This window comes from Miniopterus natalensis, chromosome X (assembly GCF_054644295.1).
Source record: "Miniopterus natalensis isolate mMinNat1 chromosome X, mMinNat1.hap1, whole genome shotgun sequence".
Classification (NCBI taxonomy): domain Eukaryota; kingdom Metazoa; phylum Chordata; class Mammalia; order Chiroptera; family Miniopteridae; genus Miniopterus; species Miniopterus natalensis.
In genome coordinates, this window is record NC_142103.1 from 71,472,459 (window position 1) to 71,495,307 (window position 22,849).

The 22,849-nt window shown below is 39.0% G+C and overlaps 1 protein-coding gene and 1 pseudogene across 2 annotated transcripts in view; both read left to right on the top strand.

Moving 5' to 3' along the window:
* FAM120C (family with sequence similarity 120 member C) overlaps positions 1-22,849 on the top strand; it is an 88,417-nt gene that overhangs the window by 49,136 nt on the left and 16,432 nt on the right. For both annotated transcript variants that reach the window (XM_016215178.2, XM_087829478.1), the window contains exons 8-10: positions 207-480; positions 1,120-1,291; positions 12,030-12,279. In XM_016215178.2, the coding sequence (XP_016070664.2) occupies positions 207-480; positions 1,120-1,291; positions 12,030-12,279 (696 nt within the window). The remainder of the gene's footprint in view (positions 1-206; positions 481-1,119; positions 1,292-12,029; positions 12,280-22,849) is intronic.
* On the top strand, positions 7,911-9,251 carry LOC148090560 (SWI/SNF-related matrix-associated actin-dependent regulator of chromatin subfamily E member 1 pseudogene; annotated as a pseudogene).

Below are 22,849 nucleotides of genomic sequence, written 5' to 3' on the forward strand. Positions count from 1 at the left end.
TTTGATCACTTTGGTTTGTGTCAGATGAAAGAAGCCAGGAGGGTGGTGATGGCCACTGAGTTGAAAGATACCGGGTCCATTGCTAACCCAGTGTCCTAACTTCCAGAGGATTTGTAAGATTCCTTGAGATCAGAACAGATATCTTGAGTTGGAATATCTTTATCAACCTCTGTTCTCTCTCTACATTGTCTTTCTAAATTTTTTAGTCACGTCACAGAAACATTTCAGCAGCAGCCTGGATGGGAGGATCCAAATGGTAACAGAGGGTCCTGGGTACAGCCTATTGATGCTGGAGTTTCAGATGCTACCCTGGGTGATGGTGAGCCCCACATCCCATCTCTGCTTTCTATGTCTACGAGGAACCACATGGATATCACCATTCCGCCCTTACCTCCAGTAGCTCCAGAAGTCTTGCGGGTTGCTGAACATAGACACCGAAGAGGTCTTATGTACCCATATATCTACCATGTCCTCACTAAGGTGAGAGGGTACCTCAGTACCTACCTCCCTCCCTGCTCTTGACAGTGTACTTCACACTTCCTAGAACTGTAAGTTACCAGAGAAAATTCTGATTATTGTTATTTATAGGGAGATGAAAGGAGACCAGGTGTGCTGGGGCCTTTCATTGTGTTAAAGGTCTTAGGTGAGGCAAGACCAGCAGGAGATGGGACTGTGCAATAAATGAGGCCCCAAGAAGTGTAATTGTGAGATTTCAAAGAAGATAATACACCAACTTGGTCGATTCTGGTCCAGGGATGGCCACAATATAAGAAGAGGCTTTATTCCCTTGTTCTTCTCCTCTTCCTCTACTTCTTCAGAGCTGTTCCCCTCCACCAGTCTTACCGTACAAATCCATCCCCCAGCAAAATGTCTAAGATGGACTTTCCCCATTTAGTTAGCTAGTCAGTCATAGCAGAGACTTTAAAAATGGAACATAGCTTTGAAAATGGCTATGGTCAGCTGGGTTTGTTACAGCTCTTTTTAGTCTGAAACTCTCTTTCTAAATGCAAGTATGAAATTTAGTGGCTAGGCTACCGTTCCTTACTGGTTCTTCTCAGCTCAACTCCAAACCTTGAAGTAACTCATTTTCTCCTTTCTTCTGGACCATTTTCTTGTTAGGGTGAGATTAAGATCCCTGTCTGTATTGAGGATGAATGTAACATGGAGCTGCCTCCAGCTGCTCTCCTATTCCGGTCAGCTCGTCAGTATGTGTACGGGGTCCTTTTCAGTCTGGCAGAAACACAGCGGAAATTGGAACGCCTCGCCATACGACGACGGCTGCCTGTGGAAGGTAAGCGTAGTTCTGGCTTTGACAGATCTCTCAAAGTTAGATGCAGGGCAAAAATGTCTATGGAGGCACATGTTACTTTCAGCTATGGAGCAGTCTTTGAGAAAAATGTATAATTCACAGGGATACTTATTGGTATGGGGAATACATTAACTTAAGCCCTAATTCTTTAACCATTAAGCATTCACTACTTATAAGAACCGTGCCGTACTTGGAGAATGCAGAGGTGTGCCTGACACAATCTCTCCTCTTCAGTGAGGTTTTTGTTTTGGAACTTGATCCTGCAGGTAATCGGAGCCATTGAGATGTTTTTAAGCTGCAGGGTGCCACGATCAAATTAGTTTGTTCAAAAGAACCTTCTAGATTTCTGCTTCTGGGAAGAGGGAGTAGATACACTTTTTCCTATTCTTTCTCCTAAATACAGCTAAAAGCCCAGGATATTGTATATGAAACAAGCATTGGGCACTTTAGGAAGTGAAGAGAAAAAGGCAGACTGGCTAAGGACCTTGGGTTTACTTTTGCCTCATATATCCTAGACAGTGTGGAACAAGCTCGCAGCCCAGAGATGCTAACAGGTGCAGACCATGAAAACTCCAAGAAAAGCCTGCTTTCTCTAGCCAAAGGACCTAAAAAGAACAATCTAGCAATGCATACAATTTGGAGATAATAACCACTCTACTTTAGCCAAATACCACAGAAAACCTGCAGCCCACCCCTACCCCCACCAGTAAAGGCTTAATGAAGAGCCTAGACTTCTTCGGCCCTTGTGAGACTGTAATAAGGTGCCCTACCTGCTCCTGTTGGGGAGGTGTCAGACAGGGCCAAGTGGGGAGCCAGGACTTTGACTCCCACTTGGAAGTAGGCAACAACCCTCTTCAACCACCAGAGGGTGTCAGAAAAGACCTGCTAAAACACAAGGTTTAATACCCAAACTGTCCATGTTTCAACTGAAAAATTTATCATACCAAGAACCAGAAAGATTTCAAACAGATCTCAAACTGACCGAGGAAAGAAAATAGACACCAACATTGAGATGACACAGGTGTTTGAAATACCTGACAAGGATTTCAAATCAGTCATCATAAAAATGCTTTGACAATTGTGAACATTCTGGATACAAATTAAAAATAGAAAGCCTTAGCAAGGAAATATAAGTATAAAAAACAAATGGAAATTAAGAACTAAAGATTACAATAACTGAAATAAGATACTCAATAATTGGGTTAAACAGCAGATTGGAGATAACAGAGGAAATAATCAATGCACATGGAGAGAGAACTATAGAAATTACCCAATCTGAGTAACAGAGAGAAAATAGACTGAAAAAATGAACAGAGACCAGTGGAACTATGACAAAAGAGCTAATATTTGTGTCATCAGAGTCCCAGAAGGAGAGGAGAAAATGAATTGGACTGTAAAAGTATTCAAAGAAATAATAGCCAAAATATTCCCAAATTTGGCAAAGAAAAAACAAAACCTAGAGATTTTGTTGTTGTTAATTCTCACCCGAAGGTATTTTTTTCCCATTGGTTTTTTAGTGTGGAAGGGAGGGGGAGAGACAGAGATAAACATTGATGTGAGAGAGACACATCGATTGGTTGACTCCCACACATACCCTGGTCAGGGCCGGTATTGAGGCTGCAACCAAGGTACTGCCCTTGACCAGGAATCAAACCCGAGACCCTTTAGTCAGCAGGCCAATGCTCTAACCACTGAGCCAAACCAGCCAGGGCAGAGCCGAGAGATCTAAGGCGGGGGTAGGGAGTCGGGGGGGGAGGTATTAATCAAGAACTTATATGCATATATGCATAACCTATGAACACAGACAATAGTGTGGAGAAGGCCTGGGTGGGGGACCAGAAGTGGATGCCAGGTGGAGGAGATCAATAGGGAGGGAAAAGGACATCTGTAAAATTTTCAACAATAAAGATAGATTAAAAAAAAAAAAGAAGAAGAAGAAGCTTTACTGGGCATGGCTTAGCAGTTGAGCATTGACCTGGGGTCCAGGAGATTGCAGTTCAATTCCTGGTCGGGGCACATGCCCAGGTTGTGGGCTCAGCCCCCAGTGGGGGGCATGCAGGAGGCCGCCAATCAATGACTCTCTCATCATTGATGTTTCTGTCTTTCTCTCTCCCTCTCCCTGAAATCAATAAAGGTATTTAAAAAAAAAAGAAAGAAAACAGTAAGTCCAAGGTTTAACAGTAAATGGGATTTCTTAGGATCTTCGATTTTTTTGCTTAGTAATGAACACAGGACAGTATTTTAGAGAAATAAAGAACAAGTATTTGGAGAGAAAAAAAATCTAAGTGAATTATAAACAGTATAAACCACAAAGAAAGCCATGCCAAGATATATTATGGTCAAACCTTTGAAAGCTAAAGACAGATAAATTATTGAAAGTAGCCAGAGAGAAACAATGCTTTTGACCTATAGGGCAAAGTAATATGAGTAACAGCTGACCTCTCATCAGAAGCTATAGTGTCTAGAAGGAAGTAGCACATTTTCAATGGCTGAAAAAAAAAAGAGCTGTCAACTCAGAATTCTATATCAAACAAAAATATCCTCCAGGAATAAAGGGGAAATCAAAACATTATTAAATGAAGGAAAACTAGGGTAATTTTTTGTAGCAGACTATCCTAAAAGAATAGCTAACTGTAGTTCTCCACACAGAAAGGAAATGATGAAAGAAGAAATCTTGGGACATTACAAAAAAAGAAAAAACAATGGAAAGACAAAAATATGGATAAATCCAATAGACTTTCCTTCTTCTCTTGAGTTTTCTAAATTATGTTTTATAGTTGAAGCAAAAACTAGAACACTGTTTAATATGATTCTCAGTGTCTGTAGAGAAAATATTAAAGACAATTACATACGGAAGGGATATAACAGGTCAAGTTTCTACACTTCACTTGAACTAGTAAAATGTCAACACCAGTAGACTGTGAAAAATTATGTATATATAGTGTAATACCAAGAAAATGCACTGAGCCCTGGCCTATTTGGCTCAGTGGTTAGAGCGTTGGCCTATGGACTGAAGTGTCCCAGGTTTGATTCCGGCCAAGGGCATGTACCTCAGTTGCAGGCTCGATCCCTGGCCCCAGTCAGGGCATGTGCAGGAGGCAACCAGTTGATGTGTCTCTCTCACATCAATGTTTCTATCCCTCTTTTTCTCCCTTCCACTCTCTCTGAAAAAGCAATGGAAAAAATGTCCTCAGGTGAGGATAAAAAAAAAGAAAAAGAAAGTACACTGATAAAGCTTTACAAAGAGATACACTAAAAAACGCTATAGATAAATCAAAATGGAATTCTAAAATAAGTTCAGGTAACCCATAGGAAGGGAAGAATTAGAAAGTAGAGATATAAAAAACAGAACAAATAGAAAAAATAAAATGACAGATTTAATCCCTAATGTATCAATAACTATATATAAGTGGTCTAACTACACCAATTAAAATACAGAAATTGACAGACTGGATAAAAACATGACCCAACTCTATGCTGCCTACAAAATATTCACTTCAAATATAAATGATATAGATGGGTTGAAAGTAAAAGGGTGGAAAATGATATACCATGAAAACAATCAAAAGAAAGCAGGAATGGCTATATTAATACCATATAAAGTAGACATCAGAGCAAAGAAAATTACCAGGAAGAGAGGTACATTACATAACGGCAAAGGTTCAATCCATCAAGAAGACATAAAACAGTCCTAAATGTGTATCACCAAACAACAGAGCCACAAATTATGTGATGCAATAACTGATAGAATTTAAGTGAGAAGTAGACAAATCCACAATTATAATTAGAGACTTCAACTACCCTCTCAATAATGGGTACAACAACTAGACAGAAAATCATCAAGAATCTGGAACTCAATGAATAGGATCTAATTGACTCATAGAACACTCAACAAGAGCATAGTACATGTTTTTTTCACGTGTCCACAGTACATATGCCATGATAGATCGTATCCTGGGCCACAAAACAAACCTCAGTACATTTAAAAGAATTGAAACCATAACAGAGTATACTCTCAGATCACTATGGAATCAAACTCAAAATCAAAAACAGAAAGATAACAGGAAAGTCTACAAATACTTGGAAAATAACAAAGCACTTCTATATATAATCTAAAGAAAAGAAAAAAATACATGGAACTAAATGAAAATTAAAGTATAGCATATTAAAATTTGTGAGATAGAGATAAATAATTGCTGAGAGGGAAATTTACAGCACTAAATGTTCATAGTAGAAAAGAAGAAAATGCTCTAATCAATCATTTAAACTTTCACTTCAAGAAACAAGAGAAAACTAAACCTGCAGCAAACCAAAAGGAGGAAATAGCAAAGATAAGAGCCAAAAACCAATGAAATTAATACAGCAAAACAAAACAAAAAAATTAACAGAAACCTAGTTCTTTGAAAAGAACAATGAAATTGACAAACTTCTAGCAAGACTACAAAGAGAAATAGAGTGAAGACACAGTTGCTAATATTGAGACGGGCTATCACCACAAAGCCTACAGATACCTAGTTAGATATGGGAACACCGTAAACAACTCTAATACATAAATTTGACAACTTAGACAAATTGGACCAATTTCTGAAAATATAAAAACTACAACTAGCCTAATATGAAATAGAAAATTTGAATAGCCCTATAAATATCAATGAAACTTAATTTGAAACTTCCCAAAAAAGAAATCTTGCTCAATTGGTTTCACTAGAGAATTCTCCTAAATGTTTAACAAAGAATTAACATCAATTATACACACCTTTTTTCAGAAACTAGGAGAGAACACTTCCCACCTCATTCTATGAAGCCAGTATTACTCTGATACTAAAGCCAGATCAGGACAGTACATTAAAACAACACTTTAGACTGATCAATATAGATGTAAAAAAACTTAAAAGATTAGTCAATAGAGTTCATCCATTTATTAAAAGGATGGCCAAGTAGGGTTTATTCCATGGTTGCAAGCTGATTCAGTATTTGAAATATCAATCAATGTAATTTACCATATAAACAGGCTAAAGAAGAAAAATAACATGATTATCTTGGTGGATTCGGAAAAACATTTGACAACCACTCACGATAAAACAATTCAGAAAACTAGGAATAGAGGGGAGTTTCTTCAGTATGATAAACATCTATAAAAACCTTGCAGCTAACATGATACTTAATGGTGAAAGACGGAATATATTTATTCTAAAATCAGGAACAAGACTAAGATGTCCACCCTTACCACTGCTCTTCATAGTACTACAAGTTCTAACCAGTGTACGAAGGCAAGAAAATGAAATAGCAGACATACAAACCAGAAAGGAAGAAATAAAACTGTCCCTAGTTGCATATGACATACAGTCTATGTAGAAAATCACAGGGAATCTACAACAAAACTTCTAGCATTGAAAGGTGAGTTTATGAAGGTTATAAAATATAAAATAAACAGAGAAATTAATTGTATTTCTGTATATTAACAATGAATATATGTAGCTGACATAAAAAATACAATACCATTTACAGTCCCTCCAAAGAAAATGAAATACTAAGGTATATATTTAACAAAAGATGTTCAGGATCTGTATGCTGAGAATTACAAAATGCTGCTGAAAAAAATCAATGAAGACCTACATAAATGGAGAGGCATACATGTCCATGGATTGGAAGACTCAACATAGTAAAGATGTCAACTCTCCCCACATTGATATACAGGTTTAACACAATTCCTATAAAAATCTCACCAGAGCCCGGCCGGGCGTGGCTCAGCAGTTGAGCGTTGACCTAGGATCCAGGCGATCGGGGTTCGATTCCCAGTTGCGGGCTTGATCAGTGACTCTCTCATCATTGATGTTTCTATCTGTCTTTCCCTCTCCCTTCCTCTCTCTGAAATCAATAAAGATATATTTAAAAAAAAAAAAAATCTCACCAGACCCCTGGCAGGTGTGGTCCAGTGGTAGAGCATCTGCCCCTGCACCAAAAAGGTTGCAGGTTGGATTCCTGGTCAAGGGCACATACCTGAGTTGCAGGTTCATTCCTGGCCCCATCAGGGCATGTGCGGGAGGCAGCCAATTGATGTCTCTCTGTTTCTCTCTCTCCCTCTCCTTCTCTCTCCATCCCTCTCCCACTCCCTCCCTTCCACTCTCTCTAAAAATAAATGGAAAAAATATCCTCGGGTGAGGATTAACAAATAAAAAATCTCACCAGATTTCGTTGTAGATGTAGACAAAAATATTCTAATATTTATATGGAATGACAAAGGAACTAGAATAGCTAAAACACTTATGAAAAGGAATAATAAATTGGAAGCAATCATTCTACCTGATTATAAGACATATATGTAGCTACAATAATTAAGATTGTGGGAGGGCCAGGGTGTGCAATGGATAAAGGGAAGCGAGGCCAGACCTGCAGGTGTTTTTCTGCCCACAGTGTCTTAGGTTTATTCTATTTTTTAAAAAAAGTATATGTTTTTATTGATTTTAGAAAGAGAGGAAGGGAGAGGGAGAGATAGAAACATCAATGAGAGAGAAACACCGATTGGCCGCCTTCTGCATGCCCCTTACTAGGGATCGAGCCTGCAGCCCAGGCATGTGCCCTGGTCAGGAATCGAACCAGTGACCTCTTGGTTCATGGGTTGATGCTCAACCACTGAGCCACACCGGTAGGGCACAGATTCATTCTTAAGGAACTGAGAGCTTAATCTTCCGAAATGTCAAAAAGACCATCTTATGCCCCACCTCCAACAGCGTCTCCTAAAACACAAATGCCCAGCACACCAGGGTTTGAGGGATACAATTCATACAGTCATCTTGCCTACAACAACTACAGTCTGGGAGGAAACCCAGGCACAATGTCCTCTGGTATTACAATTTCAAAACCCCCAATGCCACCAGATAAGCCACTGATGCCCTACATGAGGTACAGCAGAAAGGTCTAGGACCAAGTACAGGCTTCCAACCCTGACCTAAAGCTGTGAGAGATTGGCAAGATTATTGGTGACATGCGGGGAGATCCCATCAATTAAGAAAGAAAAAAAAAGAATAGTTAAATGAATATGAAGCAGAAAAGATAAGAGGACAGTGAATCTATGAAGGCTTACCATAATTCCCCCATATACCTTGCTTACATAAATGCAAAAAATCATGCAGAACTTGCTTTAGAGGAAGAAAGTTGATAGGCAGTCTCACATGGAGAAAGGTGAACCTTACATGAGCGTTCAGCCTGCTAAAGATCCAGATGATTATGATGATGGCTTGTCAATGAAGCATATATAGCCACTGCCCATTTTCAGAGAAACCACTGCCTCATCAGTAAAATCCTTAGTGAGAGCGTGGTGCCAGATGTTTGGTCAGTTGCCACAATAGCTAGAATGCAAGTGCTCAAACGACAGGTACAGTCCTTAATGGTACATCAGCGAAAACTGGAAGCCAAACTTCAAATAGGGAGGTGATACCAGGAAAAGAGGAAATTACTGGAAAGCACAGATCTGTTTAACAATGAACTTAAAAGGTTGTGCAGTTTAAAAGTAGAAGTGGATATGGAAAAAACTGCAGGTGAAATTGCACCGGCAGAGGAATGGGCTCAGAAAAGGCAGGAGGCTAGGGAGAAGGGGGCAGCAGAGCGAGCTGCATGCAGTCAGCGCATATTGTTCCCGGGGAAGCGCAAGCAGCTAACAAGACCGAAGAAAAGAAAGAAGATGAGAGTGTTCCAATGGAGACAGAGGAGACACACAATGAAGAAACAACGGAAAGCCAACAGAAGGGTGAAGGCACATCTACTCCTGTAGAAGGCAAGGAGAGCAAACAGGAGAGGGTGGACAGTGTGACAGGAAGGGGCCAGTGATAGTAACACTGGCTTAGAGAGCAATAGTGGAAGAATGGAGGAGCCACCAACAGATCCCATACCAGAAGATGAGAAAAAAAAGAATAAATGTTGCCTTGTTTTGTGTCCTAAATAGTTTTTTAAAAACAAAATTTTTTTTTTTTTAAATATGTCTTTATTGATTTCAGAGAGAGGAAGGGAGAGGGAGAGAATTCGATAGAAACATCAATGATGAGAGTCATTGATCGGCTGCCTCCTGCACGCCCCCCCCCCCCCCACTGGGAATCGAGCCCGAAACCCGGGCATGTGCCCTGACCGGGAATTGGACTGCGATCTTCTGGATCATAGGTCAATTCTCAACCACTGAGCCACACTGGCTGGGCAAAAAGGTTTTTAAGTTTAAAAAAAAGGGATCCCTGGCTGGTGTTGCTAAATGATTAGAGCGTTGGCCTGTGCACCAAAGGGTAGCAGGTTCGATTTCCAGTCAAGGGCATGTACCTGGGTTGCAGGTTTGATCCCTGGCCGTGGCTGGGTGTGTGCAGGAGGCAACTAATCAGTGTGTCTCTCACATAGATGTTCCTCTCTCCTGGCTCCCTCCCTTCCACTCTCTCTAAAAATCAATGGGAAAAATATCCTTGGGTGAGGATTGACATAAATAAATAAATAAGTTTAAAAAGACAAGTGTTGGCAGTGATATAGACACATAGATCAATGGAACAGAATAGGGAACCCAGAAATAACCCCATAAAAGTACAGCCAACTGATTTTTGACAAGCTACAGAAGCATTTCATTGGAGAAAATATAGTCTTTTTCACAAGTGGCACTGGATCAGTTGGACATCCATAGATGAACACATACCACATATATAGACTAGTATCTAAAATATGTAAAGAACTCTCAAAACTGAACATTAGAAAAACAATTCAATTAGGAAATAAGCAAGACATGCGCTGACATTTCATTGAAGAAGATATGCATAGAACAAGTAAAGATATGAAAAGATATTCATTATTAGCCATTTGAGAAATGCAAATTAAAACAACAATGAGGTATTATTGCTACATGCCTATCAGAATGGCTAAAACGAATAATGGTGATAATACCACGTGCTGGATTGGATGTGGAGAAACATCATCTATAAATTGCTGTTGGGAATGTAAAATGGTACCACTACTCTGGAAAATAATTTGGTAGTTCCTTTCAAAACTAAAAATGTACTTAACATACAACCCAGCACTTAGACTTTCAGGCATTTATCTCAGAGAAATGAAGTCTTATTTTCATTCAGGAACTTGTACACAAAGTACAATAACAGCTTTATTCATGATAGGCCCAACTGGAAACAACCCAGATATCCTTCAAAAGGTGAATGGTTAAACTGTGATACATCCATATCATGGAATACTATTTGGCAAAAAAAAAAAAAGAAAAAAGGAATGAACTATTCATACATGCAACAACATGGGTGGATCTCAAGGGTGTTATTCTGAGTGAAAATGCCAGTCGCAAAAGATTGCATACTTTATGATTCCATTTATATAACATTCTCAAATTGACAAAATTATAGAGTTGGAGTACAGATTAGTGATTGCCAGGGACTGGGGATGGTGCTGGAGGTCACTGGGTGTGACCATAAAAGGGGTAGCATAAGGGAGATCTTTGTGGTGATGAAATAGTTCTATATCTTGATTGTGGTAGTGGTTACACAAATCTACACAGAACTATACACACAATTATACCAATGTCAGTTTCCTAGTTTTGATATTTTGCTGTAATTATTTTAGATATAACCATTGGGGAAAACTGGGTAGGGAGTACACAGGACCTCTCTCTACTATCTTTGTGACTCCCTGTGAATCTGTAATTTTTTCAAACTAAGAGGTTTTTTTTAAAAAAGAACACTCCAGTGGCTGTGGAACATGGGTGTGAGGGGGACCTGGAAGGATTAAGTTAAGGCAGGGACAATAGTCTAGAGACTCTTGTCAGATGAAAGATGATGAAATCTGAATTTCTGCAATATTTGTCATGATGAAGAAAAGGGAGAAGATATAAGGGGTGATAAGGTAGTAGAGTCACCAGGACCTTTGGGATAACCAGCTATGTAGGAGGTGAAGGAGAGCAAGGATTCTAGGATGACTTCCAGGTTAGTAGCGTGGGTAACTGAGTAGATGGCAGATGTCTTGACAGAAACCATGTTTTCGTTGTCTGTTACACCTTTGTAAATTTAAAAGAGGTTGGCTTTTTGGGAAATTCTTTAAAATTCTTTTGGTGTGTTCTATAATCTGTTATGAAGCCAGGTAGTCACATAATTCTTTCTGGACTTCTTTCCTTGCCTAGGCTGGTACACCTACTTCAGAAATGAGTTTCAATGTAATTAAGAACTGTGTGAGCCCGGCCGGGCGTGGCTCAGTGGTTGAGCCTCGACCTAGGATCCAGGAGATTGCAGTTCAATTCCCGGTCAGGGCACATGCTGGGGTTGCGGTCTCGATCCCCAGTTGGGGGTGTGCAGGAGGCAGCTGATCAATGACGACTCTCTCATCATTGATGTTTCTCTCTCTTTCTCTCCCTTCCTCTCTCTGAAATCAATAAAGATATATCTTTTTTTAAAAAAAGAAGAACTGTGTGACATTGAACCTTGATTTCTTCATCTGCAAAATGAACACTACGTTTTTCATAATATAGGCATAACCTCTCTCAGGATTGTTCTGAAGAGTAAATGAGATTTACATTTATATGCAAAGTACTTAACACATATCAAGCATATAGTAAATGCTTACTACTTCTGCTAACAATAAAAATTACAGCAACAAAAATAAAAAGATGTTGAAATGTGATTGATCTTGTCCATTGTGGCCAGCTGCAGAAGTGCTCAGAGATTCTCTAGAACTTGTTTTTCCTCAATTTGTTTTCCAGTTCCTTCAGTGATCCTTAAAGAGTGGTCTGCCTATAAAGGGAAGTCACCTCAAACCCCCGAGCTGGTGTCTGCGCTGACATTTCGGGAATGGACTTGCCCAAACCTCAAGAAGCTCTGGCTGGGCAAAGCAGTTGAGGACAAGAACAGAAGGATGAGGGCCTTCCTGGCCTGTATGAAGTCAGATACACCCAGTATGCTCAATCCAGCTAATGTGCCCACCCATCTGCTGCTCATGTGCTGTGTACTCCGGTAAGCCATGTGACAGGGAGGTAGCCAGTTCATTTCTCTTTTACTTTTTGGACATTTCCTTTAATCAAGTGTTTTTATGGTGTTTGGGGTGGGGAGGTTTTGGTTTTGTATTTAGCTTAGACTTCAAAAACACTGAAATTGATTGCTATGATAGTCTTTTCAGTTTATGATCTCTCTGTCATCATCACTCCATGCATAATCTCTTTTATATGTGGTTTTATATGTAGTTTTGTCCCTTTTAGTCTTTATTCCTGATCCAGTTCCATTTTTCTCTCAACCCATAGTTATCTACTATGGAATATTTGATGTGTGTCTTTCCAAGCTATCTTACATATATTTATTTAAATACTATCTATGCACAGTCTATAGTACCACTTGTATTTGTAGATTTTTTTCCTTTTTTATATAAAAGATATTGTGCTGAACATCTCATTTTATTTCTTATTTTTTCATTCAATGTATTTTTGAGATCTATCCATATTCATATATGGTTCACTCCTCCTGACTACCAGATTATGTTCCCTCAAATACTAATATCACAGTACAGTTGACCCTTGAACAGCATGGGTTTGAACTGTGCAGGTCTGTTTATATGCTGATTTTTTTCAATAAATACTATAAATGTATTTTCTCTTTCTTACGATTTTCTATTTTTTTAAAAATATATTTTTATTGATTTCAGAGAGAGGAAGGGAGAGGGAGAAAGAGAAGCATCAATGATGAGTCATTGATCGGCTGCCTCCTGCACGCCCCCTACTGGGAGTCGAGCCCACAACCCAGGCATGTGCCCTGACTGGGAATTGAACTGCAATCTGGATCCTAGGTCGACGCTCAACCACTAAGCCACGCTGGCTGGGCCCTTACGATTTTCTTAATAACATTTTCTTTTCTCTAGGTTGTTTAATTGGAAGAATACAGTGTACAATACATATAATGTACAAAATACGTATAATCGACTGTTTATGTGATCAGTAGTAGGCTACTATTTAGTCATCAAGTTTTTGAGAAGTCAAAAGTTATACATGGATTTTCAACTGTGCTGGTGGTCAGCGCCCCTAACTCCTATGTTTAAGGGTCAACTGTATTTTATTTATCAATTGATAGATAGTTATTTCCAGTTCTTGGATATCACAAATAGTGCTGCAGGGAATATTTTCATAGATGTCTCTCTTTGTGTTCCTGTATCAGTTTATCTGAAGTATATACTCAGAGTAGAATTCCTGGATCCTGTAAAATATGCATATAGGTTTTTCACCAAATATTGACAAATTGCTCTGGATTGTATATATACTAATTTATAATCCTATGAACAATGCATAAGGGTTTTTATTTCTTCATATTATTGCCAGTACTAATATCATATAACTTCTTTTTTTTATATATTTTATTGATTTCAGAGAGAGGAAGGGAGAGGGAGAGAGAGATAGAAACATCAATGATGAGAGAGACATCATTGATCAGCTGCCTCCTGCACTCCCCCCCCCCGGCTAGGGATCGAGCCCGCAACCCGGGCACGTGCCCTGACTGGCAATCGAACTGTGATCTACTGGATCATAGGTCGATGCTCAACCACTAAGCCATGCCAGCAGGACTCATATAACTTCTTAATTTTTTGCCAATCTAGCACTTCAACTAGTAGTATCTTTTTAATTTGCGTTTCTTTGAGTATAGGTGATGTTGAGCTTCTATTTTGTACATATAGCCATTTATTTTCTCATTCTCTGAGGTGCCTATTTATGTTGCAAACTTTTTTAGGTTACTTATCTTTCTTGCTGATTACAGAAGTATACACATACATATATAGCAAATTTTTATATCTGTGTGTGTGTATAATATCTTTTCCAACCAGTCACAATTTTTAAAAACTTTATGTACAGTAGCTTTGTTGAACAAAAGTATTAAATTTTCACCAACTCTTTATTCATATATACAGAAAAGCTGGAAGACTAGTATTATGAACAGCCATATGCCTACCACTTCGATTCTACAGTTAATATTTTACTATACTTACTTTATTCCACATAACTATCCATCTCTAGCCATCCATGTATCCATCCGTTTTGATGGATTTCCAAGTAAATTGCAGATAATGGTACACTTCACCCCTAACTGAAAAGTATTTAATTTTGGTTTTGTCAAACCCATCAAATTGTACCTTTATGGTGTGTGCATTTGGGATCTTTGTCAATAAATTCTTCTCTACTCCTGGGTGATAAAAATATTCTTTACATTTTAATATAGTTTATAATGTTGCCTTCCATGTCAGTTCTTTAAATATAGCAGGTATTTATTCTATATGTGCTTTAAGAAAGGATCTAATTTTATTTTCTCTACAAAAGAAGCCAGTTTTCCCAATTCCATTTATTAAATGATTTCTTCTTTCCTCACTGATTTTATTACTACCTTTCATATATGCCAAGTTCCTGTATATACATGAGTCCTTTCCTGGATTCTATCTTGTTCCATTGCCTATTTGATTCCTCGCCAGGACAGCATTGTTTTAATTATTAAGGGTTTATAGTTTGCCTTAATTTCAGGTAGGGCAAATCTCCGCTCTTTGCTTTCCATGTTTCATATTTGTAGCTATTCCTGCACCACGTAAATAAAATAGTTTTGCCTGGCCCAGCGTGGCTGAGCTGTTGAGCGTCAATCCAGGATCCAGGCGATCAGGATTCTATTCCCAGTCAGGGCACATGCCCGGGTTGACGGCTCAATCTCCAGCCAGGGGTGTGCAGGAGGCAGCTGATCAATGACTCTCTCATCATTGATGTTTCTTTTTCTTTTCTTTTTTAATATATCTTTATTGATTTCAGAGAGAGGAAAGGAGAGGGAGAGAGAAAGATAGAAACATCAATGATGAGAAAGTCATTGATCGAGTCCCGATCTCCTGGATCCTAGGTCAACACTCAACTGCTGAGCCACACCTGGCCGGACATCATCATTGATGTTTCTCTCTCTCTCTCCCTCTCCTTTCCTCTCTCTGAAATCAATAAAGATATATTTTTAAAAAGTAAAAGTAAAATAAAATTATAGTTTATTCTTCCAAATATAATTTAGAGTTAATCCACTTTCCACAAAAATCTTGTTGGGTTTTTTTTCTTCAATGAAATGAATTTATAGATTAATTTGGGGAGAGTTGACATCTTTATAAAGTTAAGTTTTCTCATCCAAAGATCATTGTTGACCTCTCCCTTTATTTGGATCTTTTCCTTTATCTCTTAGTAGACTTAATTTTTTCCATAAAAGTCTGCTGTTTTAAATTAATTACTAGGCCCGGCCGGGCATGGCTCAGCGGTTAAGCGTCGACCTAGGATCCAGGCGATCAGGGTTCGATTCCCGGTCAGGGCACATGCCTGGGTTGTGGGCTGCAGCAGATCAATGACTCTCTCATCATTGATGTTTCTCTTTCTCTCTCTCCCTCTCCTTTCCTCTCTCTGAAATCAATAAAGATATATTTTTTAAAAAAATTAATTACTAGGTACTTGATATATATTATTGTGATTATAGATAGTATTCTGTTTTTTATTATACTTTCTCATTGTTTATTTGCTGATGTAGAGGAAATAAGTTTTTGTGCGAAGAAGTCAATCCCTACAAGTCACCAGAAGGTTGTTATAGACCATTGAACTTTGAAACTCAACAGACCTTAGTTTGAATTCTGGCTGTGGTACTTTGCAGTTTGGATAAGTCACTTAAACCTTTTAAAATAATCCATTACCTCATCAAAAATGGGTATAATAATTCTTCTCAGAGCTGCTGAGGATTTAGATAATACATGCAGGGGGCCTATAACTAATAAGAGATGCGTAATCTTAATATATTTTAATCTTCTAACTACCTTGAGATTAAGATTGGTGATTTAAGAAGTCTTCCCAATAAGAATAATAGATAGGATTTATACCTTCTAGCTACTAATATATTCCTGGCTACAGCCCTACATTGTCTCATATTAACTCTGGAATTACATGTTTTTATCTTTTCTCTCAAAAGTATAGTAGTAGTTCATTTTCCAATTTATTTGATTCTCTGTGTTTTTTTAACATATCTAGGAACATGAAAATAAGTAAAAATTGTTCATGAACAGCTATAAACTATCACTTAGACCAGGGATGGGGAACGTCTGGCCCTCAGGCCATATACTGCCAGCGAAATCATTTGGTCTGGCCCTGTCAAGGCAACCACAGGCAGGACTCGAAATTCAATAAATCTAGGAGCTTTTTTCATAGCTAATTTTTAAGTTGATAATTTTGTATGGCCTGTGAATGGTGTTATAAATATCCAAATGGCCCTTGGCAGAGAAAGGGTTCCCCACCCCCAACTTAGAGTATGCTCTAATAGCCTAATAGTTTCTGTATGCTTCCACTGAAGAGAACCTTACCTTCTGCCCAACCTATTTATTTTTAATTTAGACACATTTCTAACAATTTGGTCATCTGATTACCCAGTGTACAACAAATCAGAAGTAGCCAGTTGTAAAGGAGGTGACTCAGGGAGTAGGAGCTATTCTTAGAACCAGCCCTAGTGACAGCAGTGATAAGTGATAGCCTGTTGCCTAAAAGCCTTGGAAAAGATATAAAGATTACTTTTTAAAAGACCTAAGAACCAAAATAGAAGAGTCATCATCTGGAGTTGTTTAGCGTAAGGGGAAACTGACCTGCATAAATCTGTACCCCATATAAGCCCTTTATTAAAGCACAAGGCAATAATCAGTGTTTGTACAATCATCAAGAATAGATTTTCTAAGATTACATACTTATGTACCTGGCAATATGCTAAGTCAGCCCTTTGTGTGTGATACTACTAAATCCTCATAATATGCTAAAAAGTATTATTTATCTCTATTTATAGATGAGGAAATAAAGGTTCAAAGGCTGCATAGCTAGTAAGGGGTAGTGAAAGACCTTGAACCCAAGTCTCTCCAGCTCCGAATTCCTATGCTTTTAAAAAGGCAAAATGGCAAAACAATGCAGTTTTAAAGATTAACATAAATCTAGTTGGAAATATAATTCAATTTTAAGAGAAGCTTAACTTATCCTAAATAACTGCATTGCCCGGAAATGTCATGTAAACACTGGTAGGAGTACTGAACTATGGCCCAACTGAGTACTAGAGTCTAAACTCTTCAATTGCTTCTAACTGTAGGTAAAAGAAAGTACAGTCAAACCTCGTTTCTTGGACGTCTTCCATCTTGAACAATTAATTCGCTTCTCGACCAAGTTGTTCACAAGGAAAAAAAATGTCTGACAGCCCTTTCATGCTGAAAAAAGCGGGAAACCCTTTCAGCATGACAGAAAGCATCTCTCAGGCAACAAAGGAGAGAATGCTTTTGTTGCTAAGGGTGTGAAAGAAGCAGTGATCACAGGCAATTGAAGAGGTAGAAAAACTGTTGTTGATTTGGATAAATGAAGAGCAGTTAGCCAGTGACAGCCATTTCGGAGGCAGTTATAAATGAACTAGTAAAGATGCTGCATGCTGACCTGAAAGACACCCGGGAACGAGTGCTGAAAGTGATTCATTTAAGGCTAGTAGGGGGTGGTTTGATAAATTTAAGAGAATGTTTATTTATAGATTAAACAGTACATTAGACATGGACTTTATGTAAGAAAGGTTAAAACAGGAAATCATTTGTGGGTCTGGAACGGATTAATTCAATTTACATTATTTCTAATGGGGAAAAATGATTCGGTTGTTTAACAAATCGCTTCTCGAACAGCCTTGTGGAATGAATTAAGTTTAAGAACCGAGGTTCCACTGTAAAGTAATGCTTGGAGAAGTTGTGACTAAAACTTAAGTTGGTGAAGCACTTGGACAGTTGTCCTAGAGAAACGAAGAGTCTACTAGGAAAGGTAGAAACATTTTGAGGAAGGCAGAATCTTTACACATATAATAGTCACCATGAGGAGGGAAGGATAATAAGGAATTCTGTCAGGCTCTAGGGGGCAGCCCTGCTGAATGTGGAGAGGCATGCACCAAGGCCCTATCTTTTCTAGCAAGGTTCATTCAAATCTCAACAATTTTCCAGAAAAAGAACTTGAAATTTGACAAGATCGCTCCTCCAGATTCATAGGTGGAGTTGAGGAGTCTCTTTTGAGAATCAATTGTATTACAAAGCAGCAGGTTCGCCCTGGCCAGTGTGACTCAGTGGGTTGAGCATCGTCCCGTGCACCAAAAGGTCACCGGTTCGATTCCGGGTCAGGGCATATGCCCAGGTTGGGGGCTTGATCCCCAGTTGGGGTGTGTGCGGGAGGCAGATTTATTGGCTCAAGATGTTTCTGCACAACCTTTGACTAATCACTGGCTGACTAATAAGCTGTGCTGATCCAATAGAGACTCCAAGGAAGCAAGGCTTATAAATGGAAAGAGAATTCAAGATAAAAATAAAAATCTGAGCAGGGACATCAGTGACCACACACTTGAAGGATTAACAGACTCTCTGAAATTGGTTCAAAAAAAATAAAATAGGTTCAGACATGTCACTAAACAAACAAAAAAGTGTCAGTACCATCAATACTTGGGGAAGGAAACAAAAGTCCAGAGTTGCTACGATATATTATCAAAACTGTTCAGTGTCCAATAAAAACCTACAAGACTTTCAGGGAAATGATAATGTGTGGTCATACATAGAACAAAAAGCAGTCAATAGAAACTCTCTCAGAGGTGGTATAGATGTAGGTCATAGTAAATAAAGACTTTTAATCAGCTACTATAAGTATATTCAAAGAACTAAAGGAAATCATACTTAAGAATTTAAAGTATGATAACAATGACCCATCAAATAGAGAATAGCAATAAAGAGAGGAATTACAAAAAGAAACCCAGTAGATATTCTGGAGTTAAAAAGTACAGTAATTGAAATGAAAAATTAACTTGAGGGGCTTAACAGCAGATTAACAATAGTCAAAAGGTGGAAGTAACCCATTTCCATAGATGGATTAATTGATTTTTTAAAAAGGTGGTATAGCCCGGCCGGGCGTGGCTCAGCGGTTGAGCATCGACCTAGGATCCAGGCGATCGGGCTTCAATTCCCGGTCAGGGCACATGCCCGGGTTGTGGGCTCGATCCCCAGTCGGGGTCGTGCAGGAGGCAGCCGATCAATGACGCTCTCATCATTGATGTTTCTATCTCTCTCTCCTCCTCTCCTCTCCTCTCTCTGAAATCAATGAAGATTTTTTTTTTTTAAAAGGTGGTATAGCCCAAGCCGGTTTGGCCCAGTGGTTAGAGCATCGGCCCACAGACTGAAGGGTCCTGGATTTGATTCTGGCCAAGGCGACGTACCTCAGTTGCAGGCTTGATTCCCCCGTCCCCAATCAGTGTGTCTCTCACATCGATGTTTCTCTCTCTCTCTCTCTCTCTCCCTCTCTCTCTCTCTCTCTCTCTCTCTCTCTCTCTCTCTCTCTCTCCCTCCCTCCCTCCCCCTCCCTCCCTCTCTCTCCCTCTCTCTCCTCCTCCCTCACTCTCTCTCAAATAAATAAAAACTTTTTTTTTCTTTAAAAGGAAGGCTCTGGGCATGATTCAGCCCTTGCATTGACCTAAGATCCAGGAGATCGGTCGGGGCGTGCAGGAGGCAGCTGATCAATGACTTTCTCATCATTGATGTTTCTATCTCTCCCTCTCCCTCTCCTTTCCTCTCTCTGAAATCAATAAAGATATATTTAAAAGATAAAAACAAAAATAAATAAAAAAGAAGGAAGGAAATTCTGACATGCTACAACATGGCTAAACCTTGAAGACATATTAAGTGAAATAAACCAGTCAAATACTGTATGATTCCACTTATGTGAAGTGCCTAGAGTAATCAAATTCAGAGATAGAAAGTAAAATGGTGGCTTCCACAGGCTGGGCGGAGGAGGAAATGGAGAGTTAGTGTTTAATAGGTATGAGTTTCAAGTTGGGACAGAAAAAGTTCTGGAGATGGGTGGTGATGATAGTGCACCATGTGAATGTACTTAATTCCACTGAAGTATACACTTAAAAATTATTAAAGTGGTAAATATTATGTACATTTTACCACAAGTGGGGGTGGGATGGAAAGAAAGACAAGAGGTAGGACACCCAGAAGAACAGAAAACCGTCTCCCCAGCAAATTACAATTTAACAGGTGAAAATTATTTTTTTAATCCTTTAACCCTCAGGCATATATAGCCAAGAAGACAGGACTCCTTCTCTCAGCTCCCATTCTTGGGTTATGGTTTCATCCTAGGAGAGGGTTATTGCCATTTCTCGTTAACCCCAGCCCTACGTCCAGTAGGCATGGTAAAGGGAATCACCCACCCAGCTTCTACTCAGGGGTAATACAGGGGTATCATTGCAAGAATACCTGGGGTCCCAATCATCCCCACCCCAGCTGATGTATACGAAAGAGTTTCCACACTGGGAAGATCAAGCCAAAAAGACCAGGGGCCTTCCAGTTTCCCCCTATTTTTCTTTTTCTTTTTAAATATATCTTTATTGATTTCAGAGAGAGGAAGGGAGAGGGAAAGAGATAGAAACATCAATGATGAGTGAGTTGTCATTGATCGGCTGCCTCCTGCACGCCCCTGACTGGGGATTGAGCCCAAAACCCAGGCATGTGCCCTGACTGGGAATCAAACTGCGATCTCTTGGATCCTAGGTCGATGCTCAACTGCTGAGCCACGCCTGGCCAGGTGGTTTCCCCCTATTTCTAACGTGTGCTTGTAGAGCAGGGGTGTCAGTTATCACTCTGGGAGAAGGAGGCCACATTCTGGTCCAGTGACCAGGAGTTCTTCTTAAGGGGAAAAGCAGGCCACAAGAATGAAGAGTTCCATGTGTCTGCCTGAAGGAACTGTCTTTATTCGGAACCGAGGATGGGAAATTCCATGGCTAAGAGCATGTCAAAAACAACAGGGACCTTGATGGTAAGCGATTAAGATATATAAGCAGCATGATATAAGCAAAACGGCAGAGCATCCAGAAGCTTCATAGAGAGAACATGGGAAAGAAACAGCCAAGAGCCCTCTGGGCTAACAGTTAACTTGGGAGGGGGGTGAGGAAGGATGTGTGCATGCACTAGAGGGCACCCACTCAGGAGCAACCAGAACAGGACTTGGGGCAGACTTCAGAGTATTCCCAAAACCACACACAGACTCGTCAACACAGGGCAGAAACAGGGTACAAGGGACTGAGACACCACCGTTGACCAAACATTGACTGAAAAATAAGCTTTACTGACCCAGAAGCAACTCCCAGGAATCCAGGCTTCAAGCTAAAATCAAACTCATCACTACCAGTCATTTCTCCTCAAATTTATATGTAGGTTTAATGTAATTCTTATAGGCTTAATGCAAGTTTTTTTGTGGACACAGACAAACTTACTCTAAAATTTTTATAGAAATGCCCATCCAATATCTAAACCAATCTTGAAAAAGAAAAGTGAAGGAAACATTCTACCCAATGTTGAGGCTTAATATGTAGCTAAAGTAATCAAGACAGTGGGGATATTTGCTAAGGGATAAATACATAGGTCAGTGGAACAAAATTTAAAACTCAGAAATAGAACCACACAAATATGCTCAACTGATTTTTGACAAAGGTGCAGAAACAATTCAGTGGAGAAAGGACAGCCTTTTCAACAAATGGCACTGGAGCAATTGGACATTCATGGACTAAAAAAAAAAAAGAACCTTGACCTAATGATCACTCGTACAAAAATTAACTCAAAATGGATCAGACTTAAATATAAACATAAAATTATACAACTTACAAAAAATCTTCAGGACCTTAGGGCTAGGCAAAGAGTTCTTAGACTTGTCACCAAAAGCATGATCCATAAAAGGAAAAGCTGATCAATTTGACCTCATCACGTCTAAAAACTTTGCCTGTTGAAAACCCATGTAAAACAGATGAAAAAACCTACAAACTGGAAGAAAATGTTTGAAAACAACATATCTAATAAAGGACTAGTATCTAGAATATATAAAGAGCTCTCAAAACTCAACAGTAAAAAACAAACACCAAACTAATTAGAAAATGGGTAAAAGACATGAACAGACATTTCACTGAAGAGAATATACAATGGCAAATAAACGCATAAAAAGATGTTCAAATTATGCTAAGGAAAGAAGCCAGACACACAAGACCACATGATATTATTCCATTTATACAAAAAGTCCAGAAAGGCAAATCTATAGAAAGAAAAAGTAGGTTAGTGGTTGCCTGGGGTTGAAAAGGAGGTGATTGCACATGGGCATGAGGAATCTTTTGGGGCAGTGGAAATATTCTACAACTTAATTGTGGTGGTGGTGGTGGTACAAATCTATAAATTTACTAAATATTATTAAATTGTACACTTACAATGGATGAATTTTATGTTATATAAATTACACCTTAATGAAGGTTTTAAAGGTAAGTTTCTGTATGTGTATAATTATTGAAAAGTAAAAAGTTTATTTTAAAAATTGAGTAGTGTTAAAGAAAAAAATAAAGAGGCACTCTCCCCCCCAAAAAGGGAAGATTTAAAAAGATCAGCCCACCCTGTGTGGCTTAGTGGTTGAGCATAGTCCCATGCACCAAGAGGTCGCTAGTTCAGTTCCCGATCAGGGCACATGCCCAG